Source organism: Leptosomus discolor, chromosome 1 (assembly GCF_034619465.1).
Source record: "Leptosomus discolor isolate bLepDis1 chromosome 1, bLepDis1.hap2, whole genome shotgun sequence".
Lineage (NCBI taxonomy): Eukaryota > Metazoa > Chordata > Aves > Leptosomiformes > Leptosomidae > Leptosomus > Leptosomus discolor.
In genome coordinates, this window is record NC_141391.1 from 125,473,147 (window position 1) to 125,491,319 (window position 18,173).

General features: G+C 41.6%; 1 protein-coding gene across 2 annotated transcripts in view; it reads right to left on the reverse strand.

Annotated features, from left to right (window-relative positions):
• ST3GAL6 (ST3 beta-galactoside alpha-2,3-sialyltransferase 6) overlaps nt 1-18,173 on the reverse strand; it is a 42,573-nt gene that overhangs the window by 10,036 nt on the left and 14,364 nt on the right. The window contains exons 2-6 of one of the 2 annotated variants that reach the window (XM_086478195.1): nt 12,111-12,210; nt 11,267-11,335; nt 9,914-9,991; nt 7,605-7,708; nt 6,182-6,245 (exon numbers count right to left, since the gene is read on the reverse strand). In XM_086478195.1, coding sequence (XP_086334321.1) covers nt 6,182-6,245; nt 7,605-7,708; nt 9,914-9,991; nt 11,267-11,335; nt 12,111-12,210 — 415 coding nt within the window. The remainder of the gene's footprint in view (nt 1-6,181; nt 6,246-7,604; nt 7,709-9,913; nt 9,992-11,266; nt 11,336-12,110; nt 12,211-18,173) is intronic. The other variant, XM_086478197.1, reaches the window with a different exon arrangement.

The following is an 18,173-nucleotide window of genomic DNA, read 5'->3' on the forward strand; positions in this document are numbered from 1 at the left end:
CTGCAATATTGTCAGCTCCACAACTCTACAGATCTCCAACATAAGCTAAAGCAGGAAGATTTATGTACACAGTTTACCTTACAGGCCTCTGATTTTAAGTGTAAAAAAACCTTAGCCCAATGACACATGTGATGGCTTTTCAAATGAATATATCATGTTGATTTTTCTCCTTCTACTTAAAAAGTGCTGTCTAAACATGTTTAAACACGTGCTGAAGTGCATGCTGTCATGACATAAGAGGGATACACTTGATTAAAAGTTGCATTCTCATACGACTAGATTCAAACTGGACAACATTACTAAATATATAAACCACTGTGAGCTACAAATTAGATCTTATACTACATCAAATCAAAACCCTAATTCCTTTTGAATTTAGAAGATATTCAGAGTTTAAAAGCACCCAAAAAAGGTATTATGCAAATGCTAAAGTAAATTAAAGTAAATTCTAATGGTAAGATTTTTCCCAGTTATCCCAGGTTTTCTAAGTGTATCTTTTGCTCTCTGCATATTTCAATTCTAGTAAAATGCGTGCTTTGTTAAAAAAAAAAAGCACACAGACAGGCTTGTTGTTTTTTTTACTCAAGAAATTTTGCCTCTTTAGGAAAGGTTTACATTGAATGTATAAGATTGCAAACTCCTCCTTAAAGAACAAGCACATCATTTTTGTTGTAAAAATGGTTCTTTAGTTAGCGCAAAAGCTTTTCAACTTGGTTGCGGCAGGAATAACAGCAAAATAAAAACATTGGTACTTTCTTCAGACACAAACAGGCTCACAGCTTACTAAGGATAAGCCACCTCCCACTGTCCCACTCCCACAGTTCTTCAAATAAGAAAAAGGCTCTATGCCATTTCTTACTGTAGGGGACCCCAGGACTGTGTCCCAAAGAATACTGTAATCTGTATTAAATAACCAATGTGACACTTTAGTCACACTAATTAACAACCTTCTCCTCAAATAGTCCAACCTGTTTTTTCAGCTGAGGAGAGTATTATTCAACATCAATCAAAACAGCCTGTTCTAGCTGAGACTGACCAACATCTCAATGTACAAAGCAGCTCCCTGTATTTCCTACAAAACTGTTAATACAGTTATGCTGTACCGCATGTGGGCTAGGGAAAATGGGCCTCAAAGCAAAGCTGAGAATGTGAAGCTTACAGAAAAGGTGAAATGAGAGTACATGCCAACTGTAAAAAGCACTTTATTTCAAGAGAAATGCTGTGATGGCACCTTCTCACCTGCTGCTCTAGGGCCACATCTGCAGCGGGAGCTGCCTTTTAAAATTTTTTATATATATATACACACACACACATATATAAATAGCGTAGTGCTGCCAAATGCAGCCCTTAGGGTGGGGTGACATGGAAAAAGTTGGCACACCTTTCTCTGGTGTTTCCTGAGCAGCTTAGTGGAAGCCAAGCATTCATAAAAAGACTTCCAGCTAATTCCTCAAGTCCATGTGACTCAGTACCCTGGAAATCAGAAGGGTGAAAACCTGTTTCAGCATCCTGTCCTCAGAATGCCCACTCCCTCTACACCCATAAAACCCTGCCCTCACTACTCCAGGACTGCTTCAGCCCATTCATTTTCAAATTAGTTTTTCAATCTAGATTTAAGATATCCTGAGAAAGCAGGCTGATAACATATGCCTCTTGCCAAGTTTACAGTGGAAGAAAGACAGTAGAAGTTACCCTTCTCCTGAATTACACTTTGTTACTTGCAGCTAAATCAGAGTTCAATGCAAGACCCTGGGCTACAGAGTAGCAACAGCAAGGAGAAACAGGAAGGAAAAAGGAACACCAGACAGGAAACATGATTAGTAAGTGATGACGGTGGAATGTGGGAGAGGGAGGAAAGGCACAGAATTAGGGTATGGTGTATCATGTTTTCCCGTCATTTACAGCATGCCTTTGTAAACCGCTGAAAGTTTCAATCATCTCAAACCTCCGAATTCAGTGTCAGTGAAAGTTATGTGGCCACAGCCAGGTAACTGAGATACATACCTCATCACCACAGTGCAAGTCCTAAACTACTACTCATACTCCAGCTCCTGGTGGTACCTCCTGACTAGAGCATCCATCCCTGATGCTTGATGGACACCTTGGTTTGGCACTGACACACCATGCATGAACTCATCTTCAGGTCTCAATAAAAAGCCAGAAAAATTGCTCCTAATCTTGCTGAATATTTTCTTTTATACCCTCTGACTACTTGGTGTGAATTCACAAAAACGACGTCAACTCCACCACAAGTGATTTGTACTATTCTGATATGTTCTATCCCTTCTAGATGAACTTTAAGTGATTCCTTATTACATACCTCCCAATTTTTGGCAGAGGCTATGATTTAAGAAGCTTCTTTGTTATGTCAATCCCTAGCTATTGAAATAATGCCTTCCACTCTGGTATAAAACCGAAGAGCTCTTTGGTGTCTCCTCTCTGCACTGTGCAGTTGTGATGTAGCAGGACACACTCAGGGAAGGGAGGGTAAAATAAAACACGACTTTAGAGCTGGACAACTGAGGTTTGTGCAGCTACAGAAGCTGGGTAGCTGCTCTCAAGCCAGATCCAAACTCTCTTCCTTCTTACTGATGGATGCAGACCCGATCTTTTTCATGACTAAGAGCTGACTAATACTACTTGGATGGAAAATGGAGTGAAATTTTAAGTTTGATTAAGCTTTCAAACTCCAGTGCCCTGAGTTTGAAATATTCAAAAATAAAGTTATCAGCTGCCTTCAAATAACCAATAAAGCATCCGATATTGGTATGTGGATTTTTAAATGGATAAAGTCCACAAGCAGACCAAATACTCCTGAGGAATTGTACATGAATGCAGTCATAAATGCGGTCAAACGAATTAGAAAGATCAGCTGTTAATCTCTGTCAAGCTCAGGAAGTCGAAGCAGGGCAAGTCAAACAGGAAGTCTGGCACGAATGTGCTATTTCTGAATTGTCTCTTCCCCTTTGCCCCCGCCCCCGGTATTCAAGTGTCCTCAGTCACGGTCGTACGTCTACATCCATAGCAGCACAGATTCCACTGACTACAATAAGCAGGGAGGGAAACAATTTATGCTAGAAAACCAGAACACAGTATCACAAGAAACTGACATATGAAATGGAGATAAAGAATATATAGCAAAGATGGACTGTATTCAAAGATATTTAAGTTAAATAAACTCACTTGTACTTACTGTAGATCACAGAAATCAACACATTGATTTTCAGCAGACTGTTACTCCAGATATTTTACCAAGCCCACTTCTTAAGTTTCCTTTTTCATAATGTTTTAATGTTAAAAAAAACCCCAAACACTCCCCCTTTCTCCAAGTCAATACTGGCAAGAAGAGAAATAAATTCAGATGTCCTTAAACAACATCAGGTGATGTGAAACGTAACAGGCTGAAAAGTCTGGAGGTCCAGCTTTCAACCACCAGCACAGTATTGATGAAAGGGAAAATTTTAAGACCTCAGCTATAACAATTGCAATAGCAATGGCTTGAGTGACTAAGGGATTGCATTTACGTGTTAGAGATACACTTAAGAGTGTAAATAGATCCTTACACACATGGTAACTGATCTCCAACAGCTAAATGCAATCCCTTCAGTCACTCAAACCATTGCCCTATTCACACGGTGTGCAAGAGCCTCTTAATCTCAAGGCCAGGCATTAGTTTACATGTTTTGTTTATATGGTGAAATGCTTATACGGCAAAATGCTAAAAGAAACATTTTCCTAGTCTATAAAAAAAATATTGTTAAATGGAAATGTAGGCTTTAAAGGTCAAAAGGCTTGCATCCTCCACATTCCACTGAAATACCGTTTCTCTAGAAAAGGAAAAAGAAGATACCAACCTCAACTCCTTTAACACACACCCCCATAAGTCAGTTGAGGAATGCAAATTATTTCCTTTGAGGTTATTCAGTAAAAGGAAGATGCAGAGATCACATTTTGTTGACTCAGGATTGTGTAAATGCATTTGTAAGAATTTACTGCTGTTGAGCTCTGAGTCCTGAGAGTGCCCAGCAAGTAAATTATGAAGAAATGGGTAGAGCAGGTGTTCAGACGTTACTTTCCAGATATACTCCTAGCCTGGAAAACCTTCTCCTATGGACTATTCCACTGAAGTCAGTGAGACTGTTCACTTCCAAACAGTTTTAGAGAACTAGACCTTTACATAGTGAGAATTCCACCTAAGTTTGGAAAATGGCACTGTTTGGAAGAAAATCCCTTGTAGTTCACTATGTTTTACCTAAGTCACACACAAATACAGCTATATAAGCACTATAGATTTGGTGTTCATATAGCCTCATATGTGTTAAAATACTTTATAGTCAGTTCCCCCACTCTGCCCCTAGAAAAGTTTATGGGACAATTTGGTTTGCATTCTGCCAAGAAGGCTGAATTCAGCAGCAGCATTACAAAGCTGCCTAATAATTCTGTATGATTGGAGAATGTTGTTAGGATTAATTCCCAAAATGTTTCACATTAAAAAGCCAATGTATCCCAGGTAAATGTATATATACATAAAAGCTTTTCCATACTACAGTGATTCATGCCCTAACACTGCTATACACAAAACCTGATGGATCTAGAAAAAATATATTGTATGAGTCACTGTACATTTGATTTGTTTATACTACTGTCTATTAAATAGTAATAGTTCTCATTTTGCTTCAGTACCACTGAAGTATATTACTTTCATGAAAATTAAGCAGAACCTTTAAACATACCTATATCTCAGAGAACCTACATTCAAAAGATAAACACCAATTACCTTACTTTTGATCTATAGCACAGACATTTCCATTTAAAAGCTACTATGCTGTACTGCAAATGTGTCTACAGCCAAAACGTTTATGGTGCTAAACTTGTGATTTAAGGGAATTTCTAATACAACATTTTGCATTCTCCTTCAAACTCCAGACAAAAGACTAGCCTTTGTCAGCCAATTCTGTATAAATTTCCCCAATTATCACACTGCTGATAGAAAACAGGGGTTTCTCTTTTTTTTTTTTTTGCCCCCTCTCCTTAACTTAACAGTAAACCCGGACATCTTAGAAACAGATACTAATCACAGGGAAAGGAGGGAGTACAGCAGGTGAAGAAAAGGAAAAACGGGTATTAAAACCAAGATAATTCTTAGGCTTGAACACCAATTATTTTGTTAATATTCCACCCAAGTTTAATTAAAATGTGATCCTGGCATTTGGCTTGAAGCAATAATCTTCTGTTTGATCTCCCTGATTAAAAAAACAAAACCAAGTACAGCGAACCACAGCATTATTTGCATTCAACTCTATTAAGAAGTCTGCATATTAACACAATATATGTCAGGTTGTCAGCCTGTTTGCTAGACTGCAAATTCTAAGACGTCATTTGCATCACTTGGTAAACATAGGATTTTGGTACACTTGCCAATCCTACTACAATACTTCCAAAAACACCCCCAAAAACAAACAAACCAGAACAACAAGACAACACACACAGAAAGACACTCCAAAACCAAACAAAAATTCCCAGCAGAAGTGGCTTCTAATCAAGAGATTTAAACAGGGTGATCTAACACATGGGAAGCAAGCTATCTAAGGCATGCTCCGTGCCACACCCTGGTTACTGCCAAAATGCCAGAACAACCTTTCCTGGCTGCCTACGTCTCCCACGGGAAAAGGAAGCTGAGCATACGTACGAACAAGGGTGTGCAGCAGGCCAGCCAAGGCAGTGGCACAGGGATATGCGTAAGATTTCTTTTGCATAGAAACAGTCACTGTTTTGCATCTGCTTATCTCAAACGTCCTCTAGCTTACACCAACGACTTTGAAAGAGCAGATCACACTCAATTTTTAAGTGGTGGTTTCACTTTCCTCAAGTATAAAAAGATTCTACAGGAAGATGGAACTGCCTTCAGCTAGAAAATTCCTAACGCACTTACAAAAAGAAATCTGTTAAGTTTAAGCTCCCTCACAGAAAAATTATTCTTGAATGCTGGTGCTTTGTGTGTTTAAAACCAAACCTATTTAGATCTTGGAATCAGCTATGTATTGCCCAGACACTGTCAGTCAGATCTGGATCTTGGCTAACTTGAGCAATTTCTGGATAACAGCACTGACATTTCTTTTCAGATAAATATTAAATATTAAAAATGCAACGAACAGAAATAGTAGCAAATAAACCATCTCACCTGTCATTTTCATTTGAAAGTCCACAGTTCTGTAGTCTTGAAAGGGCTAAACGAAAAAATTGCTCTAGAAAGCAAATATAAAGGAGATTAATTAAAACATTCAGTGCTTTTCAATATAAAAATAAGCATGCCACCCCAACCACAGCATTTTCAGACACAGTAGTTTTTAGGCACTGTGCATAAAAAACTCAAAATAAGAACACTTGTAATTTAGGGCCACAGGTCAATCAATGACGCCAAAGAAATTCAGGTTTATCAGAGCTCCTCTCTGGGAAGCTTTTCCTGCTCAACACTCCCCTGTTGGAAAATAGCATGGGATTGGTATCAAACAAACCTTAGTTAGAGTAAATAAGCATTGGAAGAGTTTCCAAGTCCTGCAGCCTAATTGACTTTGTTTTTCCTTCTACTCACCTTCAGCTGAAAGAGAAGCAGCCTTGACCCAAGACGAGCGGCCGCACAGCCAGGGACACTAACAGCATTACATATCTTGGGAGAAGACATCAAACCCGCCTGTGCGTACTGGCAAAGTTGAGCACAGGCACCTTCCCAGCCCTCCCTCAGTGGGCAAGCGCCTGCTGGACACTCAACATGCCTCTAACGGGGGGGGTGGGGGGTGGGCCCTCAATTCATTCCCAAATGTGCTTTTCCTCACCGCAGCCCGAGAGGTGCGGGAAAATGCACCATCCTTGTTACACTGATGGGAGGGCAAATCGAGAATCTGAAGCCCAGATCCGCAAGGTACTAGGAAGGTGCACTGTTCAGTGTTAAAAACTCTTGAGATGTGAGACCTTACAGCCCTTTCCAAAAGGGCAACTAAGACCCTTAGGGTCTCTGACCCTGTTTACTCTGCCCTGACCAACGTGGGCAGCAGATCCGAGCAGGCAAACACTTTGCACAGGTACAGCAGCCATGCAACAGTGGGAACACCCCCTGCAGCCCCAGTGACCCAACTTCCCTGGTGGGAGAAGTTAGCTCAGTAAAAGGAAAATTTTGCTGCTGTAACTGCCCCAGCCTGGGGACTTCTGCCTCAGTAGGACTCCGGATCCCGATTGGCTTAGGTATGTTGATTGAACCCCATCACACTGACCCAGCTAATATTCCACCTAGCAAAGCATCAGCTAAATACCTTTAGCACTCCGGCCCACATACAAACAAAAGGAAGATGAGTAAGCTCCAGTCTTCCTCACTTCCACCTTTCTGGAGCTTCTCTGCTAAGAGAGGGAACCCCAACACAGTGTTCTGTTTGTTAAAAACAGAAAGATGCCAGGTCAGAAGGACTAAATGAAACCATAAAGTCACTGTTAGATAGCCCCCGAAAGGATCAGCATCAGTGAATGGGAAAGTCCAGGGCCAGAGATTCAGGTGGCTTTACATGCCATTTAGGTATTTCTGTATAAAAACAAGGTATATTGGGAACACAAACCTGCTCTCTTTATTCCATAAGGTAGTTCAAACTTATTGCTCCCGTGGAACTCCGCTACGCTGATAAAATCATTAGCGCACAGGAATGGGTATATTTTGTCAACACTGATGAAGGAAAAAAGTAAGAAGTTTCAAAAATCCACATGATGTATTTGAATAAGCCAACAGTTCATCCAATTGCTTTTAAAAAAGGCTTTCTCTATCCTACTTCAAGTATTATCAATTTTTAAAACAAGAACTTTCATGAACTCAGAGAAAGAAAGCAGGTGATAGTAACCACAGACAAGGGTTATCTCACAGCAGGGAAGAGACTCTTAGTACTGTCCAGAGTATTACTGCCAAGCCAAACAAATGAACAGCAGACCCAATCCTATCACATGCTACCATGCCCTTGGCTTCACCTTGGAGTTAAGTAGGCACACACTCACCGAACTGGTTGACTCTGTAGCAATCCTGTATACTAGGTCTTGTATTAAAACATTAACATACAAGTATATGGTCACAGGGAGAAAACCTGGTGTTGACGATAAATACCCACAGCCAGCACATGACTTGTTTCTCCATTATGAATATTAATAGCTGTTAAAAAAATCCTCCCCTTCAGTTTCTCAAAATGTCTCATTTGTTTAAGCTTTACATATTCAGAAGACTAATGGTAAAAAGGAAAAAGAAACCCCAAACCAAAAAACCCAACAAAACACCACAGCCCACACATCAAGAACCAAGCCAAACGTTAACTAAGCAAGACCAGCTAACTTTGAGACATCATGCATCAAACACCCATATTAAATTTAATAACTTACTTTGCTGTTCAGAAGCAGCTGGTAAGCTTAGACATAATAAATAATTTACCTACTGCAAAGACATTCTTAATTCTAGCTCTTCTAGCTCTGGTTCCTTTCCAAAAAATAATTCTGCCAGATTAGAAATCCTTTCAACCTCCCCAGGCTATTACTGAAGTGCACAGACCAGACCTTCAGCTTGCACAAACTATCTCTGTAAAGGAGCTATGGAAATATGCAAGAGACTCTGTTCTAGCTCTGCACCTACCTGCATCTCATAGTGCACCTCTGAGCCCATTCCTGCCCTCTTGCTCAGCACTAGGGCTATCCTGCTGTGCCTGACACAGAGGCAGCCTGGGCACACTCTGTGAGCGAGGGACCTAGGACCACCTCACTGGGCCAGGCAGCTAACCAAACTCAAAGACTACACAACTGCGTGGTGGAGGACAAACTTGAGTTCCTTCCATGTTCTTTAAAACAATAATAGCACTGAATTAATGTTTTCTTGTACGCAAAAAAAAAAAAAAAACACCACACCAACAAAAAAAAGCAGCAACAGTGTCTTTGCTCAGCACTTTAAGACTCCTTCAGCCAGGCCTTGGCCTAAACATATTCCCAAGCTTTCTCAGGGCTATACTCAATGTTTGCTCAGTTAAAACACAAAGCCAACAATATAGCCTCTCTGCTTCTGGTCCTGTAGCGCTTCCTTCATTTCTCATTTAAGACTTGTGCTTCTAACAACAAAACCTCCCAGTATTACCTCAAAAACCTCTCAGATGCACTTTTGTGACCAGACACCTCCTTTGTTTTGGGCTGAAGCTCTTCCTTTTTTCATCTGACTGCTGCTTTACAAAGGAAGCTTCCTATGAGTACCTTAAAGTGGAGGACACCTACACACAATTCAACAATACTATCAGAGGAACAAAACCATGGGTAATACTTTCATTAAAATTAAATTCCACTAAAATTTCATTGAAGGGGAAGAATCTTATAGCATTAAAAACCGGACGAATTTTTGCACATTTCATACTCCTCTTTCCAAATAAAACGAAGAGAATTTCAAAACTTCTCTGGTCTCTGGCTGCTACAGAAATACTTAAAAGATTAAGGTTTTTTGGTAGCTAAGTCCAGGTTCTTATTAGCAGAATGACTGAGTTCCAGTCTTGGACCTGAAGGCTTCTTTTACAGAAAGGCATAGCGGGGGGGTGGGGGGGGTGAAATAAGGCTTGTATTCCAATCATTAAAATAGTTTCACTGTTACTACCTACAATATCTGAACAGGAAGTATTTGCTTATTCATTACATACTCCAGCATGTTGAGCTAGTTGTGTGGTATTGCTTAGATGATGATCAGTGGCAAGTTAAACAATTTGTGTTGCCACAAGCAGGAGAAGCAGCAATGAACCCAAGCCTAAAAGACATACTTCCAGAGGTTAATCATAATGTGAAACAGTCCAGAATATGTAAATAGCCTGTTTCTACATCAATCGGCATTTCCTTTCCCCCCAACTTCCCACAGAAGACTCACCCCAGTAAAGATTCAAATGCTGGTTTCATGAGACAAGTGTCCAGCGCATTCCTTCTCTCCATAGTCGTAGGTGGCAGCCTGTAAAAGACAAATTTCAAATAGCAAGAACAGGAATGGGTAGCAGCAACAAGGTAGGGAAACTTGGACAAGTCAAATTAGTAAAAGCCAATTACTGAGGTAATACCACAATGAATTTTCACGATCACCTCTGTATTATAAAGACGGATCTTTCTCATCACGGTACGAATACTCTTACTGGCAAAGGCTTTCATCTCACAGTGTTGCTCCAAGGGGTCTGCAACGTCCCTTGCTCAGCAACTCTTAAAGCAGCCATAACCAGATGTGAGATGTAGACCCACCTGCACAGAAGCTGGACACCTAGGCTGAATCACCCCTGCAGCCATATCACATAGCATCAACAGTGCTCCTCAGAGGGGAGAGGGGAGTCTTGTTTGGAGAGGGGAATAGACAGTACCATATAGGGTACTTCAAGGAAAATGAGATTCTTTGGGGATAAGTAATTCCTCTCATAATAAGGCTAAGACTTACACTTCAAAGCACATTCCCACCTTGGTGATTTAGCCCAACTAGTAACAAATATGAAGCCCAGAAGGGAGGGTAAAGTTCAGTGTGCATCTGGGCTGCATTAAGAACAGAAGGATGAAACCACCACATTAGAACCACAAGCTAAACAGACCATTAAGGTTAATTGCTTTTGGTAACCTCAAGTTGTCAGGTGAATACTGATACTGAGAAAGCACCCTGTGAAATATATTAGCTGGCCAGCTCGTCGGTTTCCAGCATCAGCCTCACAGATAGCATTTTGCAGGATGGCTTCAGACAGAAGAGAGGCCTGCTTTTGAGTTTTAGTATAGGCACTCATTAATCCCACAAACCTAATTGCGGGAATTTACTAGTACAAGATCTGCTTATACATGCACTTGCACATCACAAGTGAACCACACCTCTGATTTATTAAATTTTAACCACAAAAGTTGCCCTCTTATCGCTGCTTATTTATTCAGGTATAACTGAGAATAGTAGAAATCCGGAAGTTGCAAGCAAACATCCTTCCAATAATTTATGGCTTGTTACAGACAGTCACTGTAAGTGGCCATAAATATTAACCAAACACTGGAAACATGACATGGACAAATTACTTTCTGCCAGACATGCTACAATTGTGTTCATAACAGAAACGGCCAATGGACACAGCTGTACAATAACCAATTGAATAGGGAGCCTACAGACAAAGGCTATGGATTTTAGTCTCAATCCCTCCCACCTGCCCCAAAACCAACCAACCAACCAAAAAAAAAACCCACCACAAAAATACTCAACTGCTGAACTTACTGGGTAACTCCACTAGTATCATAGGAAGGAGGAACCCTCACAGAGGAGGTCTGTCCATAAAAGCTAATCCTGCAAAAACGGAAATGTCACAACAGTGTGGTTTGCTATAACAGAAACCACAACAGAAAACCATTCATATCAATTGTATGCTATAAACAAGACAAATAGAGGCTCATCAATCACTACTTTTAAAAGCTATCTCTGTTACCTTCATAACACAAACACACTGGTCACAGCTGTGCAAAGAGCAATGGAAACTCAACTCCTTTGACAAGCACACTGGGTCCCAAGCCACCTGTCCCGTGCAGCCTGGAGACAGGGAAGGCTCACTTCCCACAAGGTTGCCACTGGCACTCTATATATTTCAGCTTTTAAAAGGTGCCCACTATACCTGCAGTTATTCCCATGTGCGGAGCAGGTCTCTTCCACGACATTTAGCAGACATCTAACGGAACAGGCTAACACTGAACATACATGGGGTGGGAGGAGATATGGACACATGATACATACAAATAAGATCCTTCTCCTCACCTGAACATCTATTTTCATGAAACTCAGGGGCCCCCTATCTCTGAGGTCCTGACCTCTCCATACAACCAGGCTCAAATCAACTACTGGGTTTAAAAGTGACAGGAGAGAAGACACAACAGGACAGAACACGATCACATTCATTCCCTCTCAGTACAAAAAAAAAACCCACACAACAAAACACACACACATCGAGTAGAAATCACTTCGGTTGATTACTTGTGAACAGCTGTTCAGCAACACAGCAACTCACAGCCACATCTCTCATACAGCCATGAGGGTGTTTGCACTGTAATTGAATAAAGCATCACCATACCAGTAGAGGTTATTTCTCCACAGATTTCCATGCAGTATACCATACATAACAGCAGCAGCCAGGATAAAAAACAAAAGAATTCGTTTCATGACTGGTAGACCTGAAATGTAGAAAAACAAAACAAGAAAATTAAATCCAAGTTATGCTATTAACTTGAACTTCTGTAAAGCATCTTGAAACCTACAAAAGGAAATCATCGTTATTACAGACATTCTCCTCCACCACAAATCTGACAAGGGATCACTCTGGTTTGATTTCTCACACAAAGTCCCTGTGACAGGGAGCCAAACGCTGCTTTGCACCTACCACACGTGCATAATCTGCACAGAAGCACTGAAAGAGGCTCACTCTTAAGTTCCCTCTGAAGACACAGGAGGAAGTCAGGCTCTCCCAGAAGCACGTCAGAGTAAGAGCCCCTTTCTGTCCACTGGCAGCCCAAAGAAACCAGTCTCTTGGGTGAGAAGTTGGCTTTTTAGGTACCTGCACTTCTCCTCTTTCTCACACCACCATCAGTTTCCATAATTACATAGTTAAATGAGCATTGGCACTTTACAGGAGGCAGATAGGCTGATGCCGATGAAGCATAACAAATAGCTGCCGCAAATTGCTACTGGCTTTTTTAGGATCACTGAATATTCTTAAAGTCTGAGTTGGGACGTTTAAAGCTGCACTGAAGCTGTCCGCTTATGTCCTCGTGTCCTGCACAGTCTCCAGCTCCTGACACAGGTCAGCCTTCATTGCTCAAGTGACAGAAAAATGCTATTTGCACACATCGCAAAGCCAGGAAGAGAAGTTAGGACGCAGTCTGTGGAACTCACTATGTTACGGAGAAACAGCAAAGAAAATATTTATTTTTCAAACAGAGTTTTCACCTCATTGCACAGCCTAGTAAAAGAAAACCAGAAAAAATATCAGAAGCTCATGTATCTGGCAAGACACGCTGGGTTGGAAAGCAAGTTCTGCATTGCTCACGTCTAACACACCGAGCTGCCCTTTCAGTAACTATGAATGAACTGTTGTTGCCTAATCTTGTGAAAGTCCAAATTAACCATTCTGGCCACAAGTTACTGTGGAAGTTTACTCGAGAGCTGTATCCTTCTATTATCTTCACTTCTCCCCCCATCATGGTAAGCAGGCTCAATGCACACAATGCATAAACCCCTACTCACATATCTATATTTTTAAAGTGAAGGTAACACTTCCTTATTTCTACCCCCACCCCCCCAATAGCCGTCACAGGAGTTTAACTGCAGGGCCAGAGATAGGGTTCTAACAGCATCTACCAGTAACAAAGCCAGGCAATGAACAAGGTATGACCTATGAACCTTAAATATATCCGCCAGGCTGTCCTGCTCTGTTCTCGATGAAATACTCAGAGGCTGCAGCTGTTGCAATTTCAACCTTTCAGCCCTCCTTGGGAAGTAACATTGCTTCCCTTACAGCTCCAACTCTTTTTGAAAAGTCACTGCAAATTTTTTTTGACACTGAACTTCTAGAGCAAAACCTAAGTTTCGGCAATAATTTTCTAAGAGTCTTTCCCTAAAACTGCAAGAACATTACAAGAAAACTCACCTATTGGGTTTAGCCAAGTGTCATTAACAGAAATTGGCTCATTATCTTGAGTGCTATCACGTGGCAGGTACAGGACAACCAGGTAATCAGGCCCAGTCAGCATGGGTTTATGAAAGGCAGGTCCTGCTCGACTAACCTGATCTCCTTCTATGACAGGGTGACCCGCTTAGTGGATGAGGGAAAGGCTGTGGATGTTGTCTACCTGGACTTTTGTAAAGCCTTTGACACTACTTCCCACAGCACTCTCCTGGAGAAACTGGCTGCTGATGGCTTGGACAGGCATATTCTTCGCTGGGTAAAAAACTGGCTGGATGGCAGAGCCAAAAGAGTTGTGGTGAAATGAGGTTAAATCCAGTTGGTGGCCGGTCACAGGTGGTGCTCCTCAGGGCTCAGTACTGGGGCCAGTTCCATTTAATACCTTTATCAGTGATCTGGATGACAGGATCAAGTGCTCCCTCAGTAAGTTTGCAGACAAACTAAACTGGGTGGAGTGTTGATCTGCTCAAGGGTAGGAAGGCTCTACAGAGGGACCTGGACAGGCTGGATCAATGGGCCGAGGTCAATTGTATGAGGTTTAACAAGGCCAAGTGCCAGGTCCTGCACTTGGGTCACAACAACCCCCAGCAGCGCTACAGGCTTGGGGATGAGTGGCTGGAGAGCTGTCTGGCAGAAAAGGACCTGGGGGTGCTGGCTGACAGCCAGCTGGACATGAGCCAGCAGTGTGCCCAGGTGGCCAAGGCGGCAAACAGCATCCTGGCCTGTATCAGAAATGATGTGGCCAGCAGGAGTAGGGAGGTGATCGTGCCCCTGTAGTCAGCATTGGTGAGGCCGCACCTCAAATACTGTGTGCAGTTTTGGGCCCCTCACTGCAAGAATGACATTGAGGTGCTGGAGTGTGTCCAGAGAAGGGCAACAAAGGTGGTGAAGGGTCTGGAGAACAGGTCTTATGAGGAGCAGCTGAGGGAACTGGGGCTGTTTAGCCTGGATAAAAGGAGGCTGAGGGGAGACCTTATCACTCTCTACAACTACCTGAAAGGAGGTTGTAGTGAGGTGGCTGTTGGTCTCTTTTCCCAAGTAACAAATGATAGGACAAGAGGAAATAGCCTCAATTTGCACCAGGGGAGGTTTAGATTGGATATTACTTTAATTTTAATTTTTAATTTCTTTACTGAAAGGGTTGTCAAGTGCTGGAACAGGCTGCCTAGGTGTCTACATGTAGCCTGTATCCAGGGCTAAACTATAGCAGTTGCTCTATCACCAGATGATCCCTCAGCAGCCAGGAAGGGGAATCGGGAAAAGGAGAGGACACCCATGTATTGAAGTGAAAACAGACTTAATGAAGCAGCAGTAACACCAACAAAGGTATATAGAGTTATACTCAGCCAACTGAACATGCAGCAGTCACAATCGACTAGAGAGCAGTCCTCAGGAGCAGGGAGAAGCCAAGAGGAGGAGCATGAGGAAGCCCAGGAGACCTCAGCCAGAACCCCAGCAGGAACCCCACAGGAGCTCCCCTTCCTCAGCAAACCTTCCCCCTTAACAATGACCATGACATTATGGGATGGGCTGCACCTGTAGCCAACTCAGGGCAGCTGCCCTGGCTGACTCAAAACTGCTGACGGGCTGCCCAGCATGGCTGGGCTGTGATTATATCCCAGACAAACCAGGACACCAGGGAAGCAGTTGAATCATCATCCCTAGAGGTATCTAAAAGATGTGTAGATACAGTGCTGAGGGACACAGTTTAGTGGTGGACTTGGCAGTGCTAGGTTAATGGTTGGACTTGATGATCTTAAAGGTCTTTTCCAACCTAAACGAGTCTATGATTTACTTGAAAAAGATACTGCACTCTTGGGGGGGGTGGGGGGGGTGGGTGTCCCCCATCATCAGTATTTTACCAGCTCCTGCTTTGCAAACATTTGCTAAAATATCCCAGTAAAATGGAAATCAGCTGTTTAACTTCTACTCCCTAATTCAATCAATGCAAACTTCAGTTAAACAGAACATAATGAACCAGCTCTTCAGATAAAGTTGCTAAATTAACAACTGATTAAAGTGATGATTTTGCTAACTTCAATGTAAAAGAGAACCTTGCTGAAGAGTCAGAACAAATTACAAAACAGAGAAAGGACAAGGCAAAGCTGCCCATAAAAGGTCTTTAAAAACAAAAATATTGTTCATAACAGTGCTAATTACAGAGAAAAAAATTCTTCTGTTTGTAAACTACGTACAAAGGTACTCACCCAGCCTGCAAAAAATTAGTTAAAACAAGAGAATATAAGCCAACATTGTCCTTCAAACAGGATCGTAAGGAATCTGTAACAACTTTCAGTATCTTATGTAGGACATTCAGCCTGGCACACACATGAGAATGTGGCATCATTAAGGGTGTACCCAACTCAGCTCTTAGGAACATAAAATGGTCTTTAATTATGCAAGTGTCTTCTGACTATCCCATCCCCCAGCACTTGGCTTCATTCAGTGCTTTGAAGAGAAAGCTGTGTAGTCAAGAAAGACAGTCTTTTTAGTGATGAGTTTCTTAACCTGGTTTAGTAAACAGAACCATTGCCTTGTTTATGGAAGAAATTTTTCTGGGTGTATTTTTAATGTTGACAGCATTTTCCAGCTCTCCCTTCCTATTTTAAAATAGCTGAGTGTTACAGAAAGTTAATCAAAGGAAAACAAACTCTTACGATGCAAATATTGCAGTCAAAGGTGCAAGAAAATAGGCAATTGAGAAGACACAGTTCAGCTGTAAAATGACAGTCCTGTTCCAGCTTATCACAACACAAGGCCCAGCATCTTGATGTAAGCCCATCAACTTGACTGACAGAGGTCATGATGCCCATAGGTCAAGGTCAGTTAAGGTTAAGTGAAACAAGGAGGACAAAGCCAGAACTCCAACTATTCAATTGCCTCCTCTTTCTAAAAAGCCTACAGTGACCCCACACAATGAAAGCAGTGAGGAACCCAGCATGGCAACGCCCGACACTCATGGTGTTAGCTGGTCGATTTTCTGAAAGTAAGCAAGCAACAGGAGCTACGATTACAGAATTAGACAAAACAGACTCTTACGTATGGTATTAAGAGACCTCAGAGATCAGCCTGCATCTCCTATGGACAGATGGGTCCACCTCAGCTCCCACCAACCCACAACAGAGATGCCTTTGGGTGTATGACAAATTAGCTATATAAGCCCAGAGGCTAATTTTTTCTTCCCTTGTTGTAAGTAGGGAACTAACGTCCTTGTCAGAGCTGCATGTAGTGTGCTATCTGATATGAGCCACTACCTCATAGCCTCTGTTTATCTTTCAACTTTACATACGCAGTCATGCCACAGAATAAAATAATCGCACAGGAGACTATAGCTGTTGGACTGGACAATCACATGACCATGCTACAATCACCTTTCTTCATAAAGCTTGCAAGACTTCCTTTTGCTTTCTTGCTTAAAATTAGGTTGTTAATAACATAATGCAGGAGGCCTTTCCTTCTGTTCACCTTAGTAATAGTCAAAGGTGCTTTACAAAATAAATAGTTAACAAATATTTAACTAAAAAGTGGTTACTACTAAATTAAATACTATTCATCTTAGAACAGTCTTAGCTCCATACCTAGTCTTGTGACAGTTTAACTTCTTGCTGCTGCAATTAACCAACAGCATGAAAATTTCAGCTCACTCAGACCTCAAATTGCTAGCCTTTGTAGATGTGGGGAAGGAACGAACATGCTTTGAGTGGATCGTGAAATTTAAAGGGACAGGGGGAAAAACCATTAAAAACTACCAAAAAGTTTAAAAAGAAACAAGATTTTTTTTAAGACAGTCAGTATTTTGTGGGCTTGCTTGTGATCAACAGTCCCACAGCACTGCTTTGTTTTAGTCAGGATGTAGCGCACACCTGGTGGAACAACTAGGCAGCAAAAGGACAACCAAGGAGGGAGTTTTCTCTTGTCATCATTTGTCTCAAGCTGCTAAATCATGAGCCTATTATGGCACATATTTAGATATTTCTTCTGCCAAATCTATACACTATTCGTCATTAACTCTTCCAGTTCTTGCTCTAAGTACATGCATAGCTCAGTAATTCTCCCTTTCAAGGAAATGCTGTAGCAGACAATACAATAGCACTGCAGCAGTCTTAAAGGTACCAAAGTGGCTGAGTCAGTCTAGTGCTTTCCCTCACACACTCCTTAATTTTTTTCATTTCCAACGGTCCTTTCAATTTTAGTTTATTAAGCAACAGAAGTCCTCAGAAATACTAAGTTTAAATGAGGAGAGCAGATATATTGGATTATCATATCAAAGCTACATTTCTAGCTCTCTGACAATAGTGACTCAGTTTTGAAGTGAAAGTCTAATGGCATCTTAATTAGAAAAGATCCTTGCTAACCTGCCTTGCCCCACACAAAACCAAAACAGTGATTTCTGTTCCTGAAGGCCCGCACAAACTATGACACCAAAAGACTAAGGTTTTGCTGTATCAAAATGTC